The sequence below is a fragment of the Nicotiana tabacum genome, chromosome 13, assembly GCF_000715075.1.
Source record: "Nicotiana tabacum cultivar K326 chromosome 13, ASM71507v2, whole genome shotgun sequence".
In the NCBI taxonomy this organism is placed as follows: Eukaryota; Viridiplantae; Streptophyta; class Magnoliopsida; order Solanales; family Solanaceae; genus Nicotiana; species Nicotiana tabacum.
This window is the reverse complement of record NC_134092.1, coordinates 96,728,075-96,741,962: the sequence shown is the minus strand read 5'-3', so window position 1 is coordinate 96,741,962 and position 13,888 is coordinate 96,728,075. Positions and strand designations below refer to the sequence as shown.

The 13,888-nt window shown below is 37.4% G+C and overlaps 1 protein-coding gene across 3 annotated transcripts in view; it reads left to right on the top strand.

The window, feature by feature from the left end:
• The window catches only part of LOC107809447 (protein ILITYHIA-like), a 42,449-nt gene extending 28,950 nt beyond the window's left edge, over positions 1–13,499 (top strand). Inside the window, exons 42-59 of one of the 3 annotated variants that reach the window (XM_075228206.1) lie at positions 4,058–4,164; positions 4,255–4,306; positions 4,402–4,508; positions 4,593–4,652; positions 4,739–4,853; positions 4,935–5,045; positions 5,134–5,271; positions 5,341–5,463; positions 5,584–5,655; positions 6,402–6,514; positions 6,680–6,838; positions 7,017–7,113; positions 7,204–7,386; positions 8,535–8,729; positions 9,459–9,638; positions 9,739–9,871; positions 10,448–10,526; positions 13,131–13,499. In XM_075228206.1, the coding sequence (XP_075084307.1) occupies positions 4,058–4,164; positions 4,255–4,306; positions 4,402–4,508; positions 4,593–4,652; positions 4,739–4,853; positions 4,935–5,045; positions 5,134–5,271; positions 5,341–5,463; positions 5,584–5,655; positions 6,402–6,514; positions 6,680–6,838; positions 7,017–7,113; positions 7,204–7,386; positions 8,535–8,729; positions 9,459–9,638; positions 9,739–9,871; positions 10,448–10,526; positions 13,131–13,173 (2,067 nt within the window). In that variant the 3' untranslated portion in view covers positions 13,174–13,499. Of the gene's footprint in view, positions 1–4,057; positions 4,165–4,254; positions 4,307–4,401; positions 4,509–4,592; positions 4,653–4,738; positions 4,854–4,934; positions 5,046–5,133; positions 5,272–5,340; positions 5,464–5,583; positions 5,665–6,401; positions 6,515–6,679; positions 6,839–7,016; positions 7,114–7,203; positions 7,387–8,534; positions 8,730–9,458; positions 9,651–9,738; positions 9,872–10,447; positions 10,527–13,130 lie in introns of all 3 variants that reach the window. The other 2 variants (XM_075228205.1, XM_075228204.1) reach the window with 2 other exon arrangements.
• The last annotated feature ends 389 nt before the right edge of the window (positions 13,500–13,888 follow it).

The window sequence follows — 13,888 nt, the reverse complement described above, 5'->3', positions numbered from 1 at the left end:
GTTTTCTTTAAGCTCTCTGAGTGTTTTCAGTTATAGAGTGGTTAATAGATTTTCTCTTTTTATTTTTTATTTTAATAAAAGGTACCCCAGTGGTGGGGCTAGTCAGAGTCCTACCAGTTTACTGGTATCAAACATCAAGTACACAGTTTATAAATATCTTGCATATGTTTGTTATCAGTATTTTAGTTATGTTAAATGCAGTATTTTATGACGATCTTAATTCATCTCTCCAATTTTGGAGTTGGAATTTCAATGCAAATTGAGGTGGGTTTATCTTAGCGAGACAACTTAGTTATAGCTAAATCGTATTTGGGGCAGTGATGATTTTGAGAGCTTCTGTAACTATCCGGATAGTAACAGCAAAATAATATGAGTGAGCTTCTGTGAGAAATGTTCTGTAAGTCTTGTTTACAAGAAAGAGAAGTGTTATCATTCTCCAGAAACATACTTCAACTCTGGCTGGAAAGACTTAGTCTTCAAAATTCAATGATTCGCAAAATAAGTTCGACAAGCCCCAATAAGGACTACCAGACAAGAAACCCCATCACTTCCGCAGAAGCAATCAGAAGTAGCAGATGGCCAACCAATAGATAGCAACCCAAAAGTGGTGTTAGAGAAAGATAACAGAATCTTATGTAATGGAAGTCTCCTCCCATACTAAAGACCTTTTGAACGTATGCATAATTGGAAGATTTGAAGAGAACAATCAAGAAATCCTTTATTGCTCAGGGATACCAATAGATAGTAACCCAAAAGTGGTGTTAGAGAAAGATAACAGAATCTTATGGAAGTCTCCTCCCAAACATAGAGACCTTTTGAACACATGCATAATTGGAAGATTTGAAGACAACAATCAAGAAATCCCTCATTGCTCGGGGATACGAAGATGGCTGCAGCAGAAATGGAGAGTTCCTAATAGAGTGAGTCTTTGTAATGAATGGGCTACATTTCCTATTCAAAATACTCGCAAGGCAAGAAGTTGAAAGAGTTATGGTGAAGATGGAAATATTGTCAAAATGGCGGTCGCCAGCAGCGGGGTGTATTCTGTCCAGCTTCTAGCCAGAATAAGTGTGGGTTAGACTTCTTAGGCTACCTTGCACCTCTAGTTCCAAAATTTTATGACAGTAGAAGGTGCTACAGTTTTGTGGAAAACCATACCAGCATGTAGTGTTGTTCACTGGAAATTGAAAAATCAAACCAAACTGAAAATTCAATCAAACAGAAAAACGACATTTTTTGGCTTTGATTTTTAATTTTAGAAACCGATAAAATTTGGTTTTGGTTTTAAACAATGAATAACCGGAAAAAATTGAAAGAAATTTTAAATTATATCGTATGTACTAATTTTTCGCTCTCTTGGTTTGTAGTCTAGTTCATTGCCTTTACAGTAATCTAGTTCTTTTTTTTTGATAAGGTAAATTGTATTAATCAAAAGGGAGAGAACTCCCGTATACACGAAGTATACCAAAGACGTAGAGAATTTACATCAGAACATGATTCTCTACAAAAGACGCCCAATCTTCTATACAAGTAGGGGCTAAATGAGTGCACCAAAAAGCGATCAAAGATAAAAGACTATTCTTAAGATGTGAAAAAGGAGACTCAATCTCCTCAAAAGCTCTCCTATTTCTCTCCCCCCATACTACCCACATGAGAGCTAACGGGGCGAACTTCCACGCCTTTTGCTTTCTTCTTCTACGAAAACCGCCCCAGCTATATAACATTTCCTTTACAGTGCTTGGCATCACCCATTGAACACCAAAAAGATTCAGGATTGCCCTCCACAAAGCAGAGGACATAGGGCAATGCAATATAAGGTGATCAACTTCTTCCCTTGAGCTTTTACACATGTAGCACCAACTAACAAGTGTAATTCCCCTCTTTCGGAGATTTTCAGCAGTCAAGATCACTCCCCTTGCCGCTAGCCATGCAAAAAAGCACACCTTCGTGGGCGCCCTAGGAATCCAGATCGAGGAGTATGGAAAAGTGGTCTCCTCTCTCACCAACATACTCTGGTAAAAGGACTTTACAGTGAACAAACTATCGCCACGCAAGCCCCATCTCCAAGAGTCGCAGGATGGCTGGAGCCTGTCTTGCCCGTATAGCAGTGCCAACAAAACTTGGAGCTCCGCAATCTCCCAATCTTGCATGTTCCTCCTGAATGAGAGGTCCCATACTACCCCCTTTCATGCTCCTTGCGGATCTGTTGGAACATCAGTTCCTTCTGGTTTGAAACTCTGAAGACGTGGGGGAAGGAGACCCTCAGAGTATCCTCTCTGCACCACCTATGATTCCAAAAGCTGATTCTCCTTCCATCTCCCACCCTGTAAGTGATGTTGCCACTGAATGCTTCCCAATTCTTCATGATGCTCCTCCACATGCTACACCCGAAAGGTGTTGTGATCGCCTTGGTCCTCCAACCCCCTCCCGTTGAATCGTACTTTTCTACTATGACCTCCCTCCATAGAGCATGCTCTTCTAACCCGAATCTCCACAGCCACTTTCCCATTAAAGCTCTGTTAAATACCCTATGATCTAGTTCTTTACCTTTACATTTTTTGTAAGGTAATAAGATTTCATTAATGAAGGGCATAAATACCCATATACGAGAAGTATACCAAAAAAATAGAGAAACCTCACAATATAATATGGTTCTCTACGAAAGACACCCAAATCATCTATGCTTAAGGGAGTCTCATGGGTGCACCGAAACATAATAAGAGAAATAAAGACTACTCCTCAAATGTACAAAGTCCTCTATTCCATCAAAAGCTCCCCTATTTCTCTTTCTCCAAATAGTCCACACGAGTGCAAGTGGAGCGACATCCCAAGCCCTATGTCTTCTTCTCCTCCTTCTGAAAGTCCAGCTGAACATTACTTCTTTAACCGTGCCTGGCATTACCCACTGATTTGTAGTCTTTATTTTGATTAGTCCAAGAATCAATTTCACTTTAAAGACAACTTGTCTTTGAGTCCTTAAATTATTCGTTCTGTTAAATTCAATTATCGTCAAGATATCTTGGTAAATGACATCACTTCAAATTTTTGCACAAAAAAATTCACAGTAAGCAGTCGCTGAATATGTGCTTGGCAGTATATGTCGCATTTAAAAATCGACAACCGAAGCGATGAATAATCGACTTAATTTGTTTGGTTTGGTTCCCAATATTTTAAAAACGGAGTTAATTGGTTTGGTTTCTTTTTGGAGCTAAACCAGCTCAAATCAAGCCGTGAACACCCTTACCAGCATGCATCTGGTGGACTATGTGGAAGGAAAGGAATGCTAAACGTTTGGAAGACAAAGCTAATTCTATCCAACAGATTAAAGTTTAACTGTACACTGTTTCTTTTTGTAAAGAGGAACTTTTAAATGCAGTAAAATCAATACTTAGCCTCTTAGGATCCCTGCAAGATTAGAAAAGGATTCTTTCTTTGGTTTTTGCTCACTTGTATATTTCAGCACTTTCTTTAGTGATGCAGCTATAATCTCATTCCAATTTTATTGGATGTTGCCGAAGGGACTGATATAACGTATTTACTATTTCTGAAAAGAGTAGCTTAAGCATGTAAGTGAGACAGTTCACACAATACATTATGGTATTAGAATAGGAAATTGTCCTGCATTTGAGTGTCATCACTACCTATCATAAAATACTTCCACGTGCTTGGCCCAATAAAAAGAATTAGGCCTGCATGTGAGGGGGCATTGTGCAGAGCTAAAGTAACTAAATGTGTCTCATCTATAAAAAGAAACTTCATGTTTTCAAAATAGGCAGTTCAGACTCTGAATTTTCCCAAATATGTTGCTTGACTTATTCCCTATTTCTTTACTGGCACAATATAGTTGTGACTTCATGGTGACTGGAGTGTATATCTTCTGTCTTTGGTAAGATGAATAATAGTCTTATTTATACTTTTCGTACAGAAGCTGTGAATCTCATCCTTTTTCCTTCATTTGACATGGGTTTTCCTTCGCACTTGCAATCAAAATTTACCAACAAGATGTAGTTTGTTTCCACTTATCATTTCTCGATCTTTAATACTTTTTCAATTTCAGGGTGTCTGCATTGGTCTAAGTGAAGTAATGGCCAGTGCTGGTAGGAGTCAATTGTTGAGTTTTATGGATGAGCTCATCCCCACAATTCGGACAGCACTTTGTGATAGGTGTGATATCTTTTGCTTATATTACTATGAAAATGACAGTTTTTTGCATTTCCATTCTGAGGTAATTCTTTGGTGTTCCTTATTCAACAGCATGCTCGAGGTTCGTGAATCAGCAGGCCTGGCATTTAGTACTCTTTACAAGGTAAATCCTACAGATCTTGCCAATATTTGAGAAATTTCATATTTATCGAGAAACTTCTCAGCACTAAACTTTGCACTTGGTGGTTCGTAATGTAGAATGCTGGAATGCAAGCAATCGATGAGATTGTTCCAACACTTCTTCATGCTCTGGAGAATGAGGAGACCTCAGATACTGCTTTGGATGGCTTAAAACAAATTCTGAGGTAGTCTATTGTTTGTCTAGATAAGTCATGTTTCTATGTATTATCTTATCCTTATGTCCTAAATTTTGTTGCCACTTATTTCAGTGTCAGGACCACAGCGGTGCTGCCACACATCCTCCCAAAGCTCGTTCATCTTCCACTTTCGTACGTATATATGCTTTCTGCTCCCTATATCTTTTCTGTACCTTGTGGTTCTGCAGTACTCACCAAATATCTGCGCACACCTACAGTGCCTTCAATGCGCATGCTTTGGGAGCTTTAGCGGAAGTTGCAGGACCTGGTCTTGATTCCCACCTTAGTGCTATCCTTCCTGCTTTACTGAATGCAATGGGTTATACTGACACAGTATGCCTCCTCACAGACATGTGCATATGTTTATGTAGTTTTCACATTCACTTTTTAATTTTTCTATGGAATAAAATACAGGAAGTTCAAAGTTTAGCGAAGAAGGCAGCAGAAACTGTTGTGTCAGTTGTTGACGAGGAAGGCATGGACTCTTTGTTGTCAGAATTACTGAAAGGAGTTGGGGATAGTCAGGCATGATCTTTCTTTGTTTTCTTGTTATTTTTAAAACTCGTTTATTGCTATTCTTTTCTCTAATGCTGCTGTATGCTTGTAATTCCAGGCTTCGATTAGACGAAGTTCAGCGTATCTTATTGGATATCTGTTCAAAAATTGCGACTTCTATATTGGTGATGAAGCTCCAAACATGATATCCACCCTGATTATTTTGCTTAGTGATCCGGATTCTGATACAGTGGTGGTAATGTCAGGATCACTGCATTTCTTTTGTATGTTAATTTGTGTGGGTTATCTGACCACTTATTGACAGGTTGCATGGCAAGCTCTGTCTAGTGTTGTGAGTTCAGTTCCTAAAGAAGTTCTTCCAACATACATCAAGTTGGTTCGTGATGCTGTATCTACTTCAAGAGACAAGGAACGTAGGAAGAAAAAGGTTGCAATTTTCTATTTCAGACAGCTGTTATTTTATGTTTTAAAAGCATGGTTGTCACAATGTTTTCTGTTGTTTCATGAGTCTGTTGAGATTTTAACGTTCTTCTTAATGAACATGTAGGGAGGACCAGTTCTTATACCTGGATTTTGCCTTCCCAAAGCTCTTCAGCCATTGCTTCCTATTTTTCTCCAGGTATTCCAGGTTATTATTATACCTTATACCTGGTTGTTGTTGTTGTTATACCTTATTTTTTTTAAAGGTACTCTGGCTTATTTCTTTGTAAATTCACGGTAGATATTGTTTCTCTTTTTGGTGGGTGTTTTTGGGGGTGCTGGTGTTAAGTTGTATATGTTTAGAGGAAAATTCTTCTGAGAGTACATCAGAGTATCAGTCTTCAAGTTTAACACATTTATATTTTTGTGTATGCTGTGGCAGGAGGTACATGGGGATTTACTGCATTTCAGAGTTGATTATACAAATATCCATTGTAATCCTAGGAAAGAGAAAATGGTACATAGTGAAAATAAAGGAAATTTGTAAAAAGGTGTTAACATGAGGATACCAAAGAAAGAAACAGAGAGAAAGACTGAATTGGAGAGTAACCTAAGCTTCTGTTCCTTCAATACTATTTTTCTTAGTTCCTTCTTCTCCAAAACAACGCTCCCTAGATTTCCTCATTATTTTTTATTGCTACATTTCATCATAATGGTAAAATTGAAACATTATCCTAGCCGACTGGCGCGAGGCATCAAAACCTTAGTCTAGGCACCAAACTTATTTCTTAATCGATGCGAGGCATCATTTTAATTCTGCTCCATTGCTTAATACTGGTAATTATAGATTGTATTGACCTCCTAATAGTCCTATGTGGTATTTTATTTATTGCACTGCTCCTTGGATTTTCTGTTACCCAGTGTGATTTTCTTTTTGATCTGCAGGGTCTCATTAGTGGATCAGCAGAATTAAGGGAGCAAGCAGCTTTGGGTCTTGGGGAGTTAATCGAAGTGACAAGTGAGAAAACACTAAAGGAGTTTGTGATTCCTATCACAGGGTATGCACCATGTGTATTAATTCAATGTTTGTACCAGCATGAAGAAGATTCATATAGGCAGATATCAAGAGGATTATGTTTTTTACTTTCTAGATTTAGTATTTTCATTTACTCTAAAGTCAATCAGCGTACGCTGAAATTGTCGTACTATGCTTTCAATTGCAGGCCCTTGATTCGTATTATAGGTGACAGATTTCCTTGGCAAGTAAAGAGCGCAATTCTATCAACTCTGAGCATCATAATACGAAGGGGAGGAATAGCCCTAAAGCCTTTTCTTCCCCAGCTTCAAACAACATTTGTCAAGTGTCTACAGGATAACACGAGGTTGGTTCTGTAGTGGTGTACCCTTTTTGGCTGTTAGAAGGGGAAATGATGTGTTGTGAAACTGATGCCCTTCTGATCTGTTTTCTCTGTCTGCTTTATGACATCTATTGCTTCTTGAAGCGATAACTTCAGTTCTTTGTGATCTTTATTCCTTTAACTTATACAAGTTCTATTATAGGACAATACGATCTAGTGCAGCTCTTGCGCTTGGGAAGCTTAGTGCTCTCAGTACCAGGGTTGATCCTTTAGTTGGTGATCTGTTATCTGGTGTGCAGGTGATAGTTGTACTTTATTCTACTTCTCTATTGTCGCAATTCGCCTCTTTTTAAGAAGCAGAGTTATTCTATTGAGTTATGGTTCAACAGACATCAGATGTTGGAATTCGTGAGGCTACTCTGACTGCTTTGAAAGGTGTGATTAAGCATGCTGGTGGAAGTGTCAGCATTGCTTCTAGAACACGCGTGTACACCCTCCTGAAGGATTTAATACACAACGATGATGATCAGATAAGAAGTTCTGCTGCAAGCATATTTGGAATTATTTCGCAGGTTAGGGTCATTCTACCCAGGAAACATTTCTTTTCCTTTATATCAAGATTTTATGTCCTGTATTTAGCATGTTTTTAATCATCACTGAGGTGCTGGTAAAGGTTATTTGGTGATTTATTTGATGTGGGGTTTTGTTCAGAACAAAGCAGGGTGTAGATCATAGCAGATTGCCTCCTTTTTTGTTCCAAAGCAGGCTGCTTCATTTTGAAGTGGTGTCTTGCATATTATTATGTTCCTCTGGGGGATAATGCTCAATCTATTGCTTTTCTACCCTGTAATTCAGATGTTTTAGTAGAGGAACTCTTGTCTAATTGGTTGGGGTGCATCACCCTCTCAAGTTTCTCTCTAGTATTCTTTATTTCAGAATTCTTTTTCATTGGTCATACAAGATTGGACAAGATTAGAAATGACCACGTCAAGCAAAGATTGCAAGTACTAATTGAGGATAAAATGAGAAAATATTTTGAGATTTTTTTCCAGATAAAGTTGTGTTTGTATATCGGAATTGATCTGAATCAATGGGTTTCTTTCATAACATCACCTTAGCTGAGCTAACTTTTAGTGGATCTGTTTGTCTTCTTTTTCTGCCGACCTTTATTAGTACTCCCTCCTTTTCACTTTATGTGACACTTTTTAGTCCGATTCAAAAAGAATTGACACATTTCTATATTTAGAAACAATTTAACTTTAAACTTTCCCTTTTACCCATTTTGCCCTTAATGAGAAGCTTTTATAGCCACACAAATTGAAGGCTCCACAAAAGCTTTTATCTTTTAAGCTTTTAAGGTGACAAGTTTCAAAACTCTTCCATTTTCTCTTAAACTCCGCGCCGGATCAAACTACGTCACATAAATTGAAACGGTGGGAGTAAAATTTAAATAATGACAAATGAGGGAAAAAGTGATTGTGGATTGCTGCGGGAAAACATAAAGCACCAATACTGTGGATGATAATGTTTCATGGGTTTCTTGAAAGAGAATCTGAATTTACAGCTTTATATACGACAAACTGATTGTGAAAATCATTAACCAAATTTTTTTATGGACGGCTTGATTTTCTTATTAGATTGATTTTGAGGCAGTCTCATGGACCTAAAACTGTATTATTGAGATTTATTGTGATTTATCCTGCATTTTATTATTCTACAGTACCTAGAAGACGGACAAGTTGTTGAAGTACTTGATGAGCTGTCAAAATCAGCTTCATCATCTAACTGGTGCTCAAGGCATGGGGCAGTACTTACCATTTGTTCAATGCTTAAGCACAATCCTGACATAATTTGTGCTTCTTCATCATTCACATTGATTGTGAACTGCCTCAAAAGCACCTTAAATGATGAAAAGGTACGTCTGACATAAGTTATTTTACTTTATGTAATTTGTTTTGGACAAAACTGCATTCTGATTGTTGTAGAAACTTAAAAATGTTGTTTCATATATATATGTTTTATCCAATTGTGGAAACAAAACGAATTCCACTTTTCATTGCATTTTCTCCATAGTTTATATTGCCTTTTCTGAAGGGAAGGTGTTTGAACTGGAAATCTATGAACCTGTGCTTTTTTCTATTAAGTAAATCAATAAATCAGTGCTATACACTAACAGAAACATTTAGATGCCTTTTTATTTTTATTTTTTTTATCTGAAGTATCTCTTTCCCATTGAGATACTTCTCTACTCTTCCATTTTCTGTACGGAAAACATCCACGAGAGGATTCAGATTTTCATGTTCTTATTTTCTTTTGGTAATTAAAATTTCATTTACCAGGGGAAAATGTAGGTACAGACAAAACAGAAAAACCATAAGTTGGACAGGACCCCGACTTATAACAGCAAGAAACAAAAAGAAAAAACTAATCACCTAAATTCCCAGTTCTCCCCTCTCAACTGTGCTACTTAGATTTCTAAGGATAGAAATGTAAAGTTCTAAGCTGACCAGCAATTCTAGTGTAAATTGCAGATGAAAGCAATAGAACTGGAAAAGCTTGGTTAGTATAGTTTTTCAGAAAGAGCAAAAGTTAATTTATTTGGAAATCTGATGGTTTTCTTTGTGGTTGCTTCTTTATTTGTTAGTTTCCTGTTCGTGAAACATCAACGAGAGCGTTAGGATTGCTTCTACGTCAACAAATCCAGAGTGATCCGTCAAATTCTACTTCACATGTGGAAACTCTGGGATCCATAGTGTTGGCCATGCAGGATGATTCAAGTGAAGTCCGAAGACGGGCTTTATCTGCATTGAAGGCAGTTTCGAAAGTTCGTGCTTCTGTAATAACTGACATACTTCATTCATATATTCTTAAGTAGGCTCAACCTTAATTTTTTTGAAGTAAACATTGAGGTTTCCGCATTACAGGCTAATCCTGGTGCCATTGCCATCCATGTTTCAAAATTTGGCCCTGTTCTGGCTGACTGCTTGAAGGATGGAAATACACCTGTGAGACTTGCTGCAGAGAGATGCGCACTGCATGCCTTTCAGTTGGCAAAGGGTATTACCTCTGTATTTTCTGTTCTGTTACATCTCAAATTGAGATGACTGTAGTCCTTTTCTGATTTTAATATGAATCTCTCTTCATACCTGTTCTTGGTCATATATTTTGGTGGAATGCTTGTTAAGCTGTTTCTGGTACTTGCTAATCCTTTTTACATAGATTTTAAGTAATGTATACCGTCAGTGTACGAAATTTTTACATTAATAGGTCACCTTTACGTGTTGTAGCAAATCCTATATTTTAAGGAGGCTTACCTGTAGTATGTAGATATTCTTTGGGTGACTTGATAGTGTAAAAAAATCTTTACACTGACAATGTACAAAACTTTAATTCTTTTACATGTGTTTGGCATTTTCGTTGTAACGCTTAAGCGCCTTTCGTGATTCAAGTAGTAAGCTCGAGCGAATGAACATAAGTCAAACCGAATATGAGGAGGCCAACTCCAAGTTCCTTCTCTTCTTTCTTTTTTCAAAGAAATCTGCTGCTTCAAGTGCTTGCTAATCCTTTTCAATTTAATAGTTCTCTGGAGCTGCCATGGTAAGCGTCTCAACGTTCCTTTCTTGGTGTTTGCAGGTACAGAAAATGTTCAAGCTGCGCAGAAGTTTATGACAGGCTTGGATGCTAGACGAATAGCAAAGCTCCCTGAACACAGGTGAAGTGTTTTTAATTACTCCAGATCTGTAGCCTACTGTTTGCAGATTGTTGCTTTGGAGATGCTATTCTGAATTTATCTGTTGCATTATGGTTTAATGTCTTACCATTGCAAGTACAACATCTCTGTATTATTGAGATTCATTGTGATTTATCCTGCATAAATCTCAATAATGCAGCTATTAACTGATTTATCCATTTTATTAAGTGTTGTGCTATGCTGGCCTCTCTTTCTCTCTTCAAATCCCACAGTTCAGAAGAGAGGATTTGTTTAAATAATCCTCCAGGAATGTCACTCTGGTCATATAAAGTAATGTTTCTTAAATATTATTCTGCATCTTCGAAGATTGAATCTAGAGAATCTTTATATGAAAAAGATTAAATCAAGCTCGTATTTGACTAACAAATAACAACAGTAAGTTTGAAACCCTTTTTCTTTTTGTGAGAAATTTCCAAATTCCAATGCATATACTAACATGTTTTTATTTACATGTAAAAGGTGAGTTAGTCTGTTCATTTTATGTTATTGAAACAGCTCGTTAGTCTGATAATAAAAGCATCGAGGAAGCTGAATGAATTTTTGTTCTTTTAACCCCCTTTCCCCCTGTGAGGGCTCTTTTTGTTCTATTCTGATGATGTCTAGGAGAGAAAAAATGGTAAGCTGTAAAGTTAGGCCAAATACATAAGCAGGCACCTAAACTTGGCACCATTTTTCACTTAGATACTTAAACTTAGGCCTGTTCCTATTAGACACTCGAATTACTTCTGAAGTGTCTATTTAACAGACAGCTGACATGTCATATTGTGTGAACAATACTTCTCTTGAGCGTGTGAAGAGCCAAAGAATATTTTAGTTAAATAGTTTTAATTAATTTTTTATTTTTTAGCTATTCTTCATCAAAAATCCACCACGGCCACTCCTTAAAATCTCCAATTCCATTCTTTACAGAAGATCCAAGGGAACAATTGCAAAGAATCACTTTTTAAAAATTTCCTTTGCTTACTCTCAAATTTTCTTGGTCGTAGCGCTGTCAAAGCTCTCATTGTCATTGATAGAAATGAAATCGTCGGCAAGATTTTCCCATCAAACTCGGTGGTTATCTGATTTGATTTTTGAAGGAGGATGTAATTTTTAAGGTGTTTCTGAAATGAGGAAATAAGAATGGAAGGAGAGAGATTGTCGGAGGTTGTAGTACAAGATCGTCGGAGAATAAATTTTCAGCCAAGATCGAGGTTTTCCGGCGGTTGCTGTTAGTCGGACTTTTTTTTTTGCTGCTCGCTCACTACTGCTGGTTCTTCTCTGGTTGTAAAAGCATTTTATAGCGGGTTTTTAAATTTGTCTATTGAAATCAATATGTGAAGGAAGTGCTAAGGTTCTAACTGGTTGAAGATTTTTGTTTCTGGTGGGTATGTGAAATGGTGGTGGTGTTGGTGATTCTCTATGGGGTTTTTGGTGGTCTGACAACAATGGTGGAGGAAGAATAATTGGGATGCAACTGGGTTTTGTTCCCGAGGGGGGAGGGGGAATTTTAATGAAAATATTTTTTTTCTCAAAACAAATTTTAATAGTGATTTAGGGTCAAAATAACACGTCTTCATTTTATTCGTTGATTTGCCATGTCATCCGCGAGTGGATTACACTCACTTTGTTTTTCCTCGTGATGGTCAATGAGGTGTTCAATAGACACATTGAATATACTTGAAGTGTCTAATAGGAACAAGCCCAACTTTAAGCGGTGCCAAGTTTCGGTGCCTGCTTATGTATTTGGCCAAGAATTTATCAAAGATTTTTAGCTCATCAGGACAACCTGAGAGCATTTAGTATAGTTTTAGATTTTGGAAAATCTTTCTGCTGAAGTCCTGTGCAAGAATTGCTTGCCTGTCAATGTTCTTAGAATTTTATTTATGTTCGTTTAAAAGGTGCTTCTAGGATACCCTGTTTTTGCAAGTTCTTCTAGGTTACCTTTAAACATCTAAAATGATTTCTCAGAAGCTCTCACAATCACTCCATCGGTATATTATTTACTTATGTTTCATGTAGTGTTTCCTGGACTGTAAGGAAATAATATTTGACATAGCTCGCATCTTGTGGTACAAGAGACAATGATTAGACTTTCGTTGGTTTAAGGTAATGTATTTTCCAGTGGATCTCTCCTGGATTTGATGTCCGCTCTCCTCTGGATTGCAATTAGTGTTAACTATTTGGGGCGGTATAAGGTTCCTATCTCAACCCTCACAGACCAATCTATAGATTTTCCTTTGCTTCTAATCCAGAGTGAAAATTGTGTCATTTTTTTTATAATCAAGAAATCATCCAACTGCGAATCGTTCAAAACTCGCTGGTAATGCCCCGCTCCTGTACCCTTTTCCACTTAAATACTAGGCTTTTAGTCCAGAACAAGATTTGAACTTGTGATGTACTAGGCCCACACATAACGTTTTTTGGCTCTTGACGTTGAACCAAATCCCGGGGGCATTTTTGTCGTTCTTGTCTCAGCTTATTTATTCTGTGCGCACCTTTTGGCATTTATTTTATCTTCTTGTAGTTGGTTAGCTGCGCCATTAACTGGCTCGTGATATTCTGGCTGTTTTCCTGTTGATGCAGTGATGACAGTGGAGATAGCGACAATGACACCTCAAGTGGCTGACAAGCTTATGACTGTACAGCACTTTTTTGCCTTCAAATTACTTTAACCTTAAGGTCAGTGAGGCAAAGAAGTTAGAAGCGGAAATTTTGCTTGAGATTTGATATTTACAGCAACCATCACATACATATATAGATGCGTAAGCAAATAAGGATGAGTTTCATATTTGCCAAATTTTGACACCGAGTGGATTGTTGCTTTTCCCGTTACCTTTTGTAGTTGTGTATTATTGAAATTGAATAGCCCTTGAGGAAAGGAAGGGAGCTTGCGTTCATGTATAAATTTTGTAAATTTTCTACAGATATAGGAAATCACCGTTATTATTTCCACCAAGGTGCTCTCCATTTTTCCTTTCAGTGGCGCAACCTTTGTGCTACTAATTTATCCACTCTGATTACTAGTATAGACTAGAGAAGCAAAGACTAATAGGGAAAGTATATTAAGAAAGGTGGACAGGGTTCCTTTCATTGAGATTCAATTCAGGTATAAACTTTATTGTTACCTCTAATTTCTGGAGAGGACGTGTCATTACAGTGCAGATATCACTTTCAGAAAAACTGTTTTTCTGCTTGTTATTCACGTATGAAGAAATATAAGACTTTTGTTCAAGAATGGTAGGATAAAGATTTCCTCAAATGAATTCATTCCTCAGCATTTATCTTTCATCCGTGTTAGCACTTAACATTCGCTTGAAAGTTCACATTCCCTTTCCCCCCCA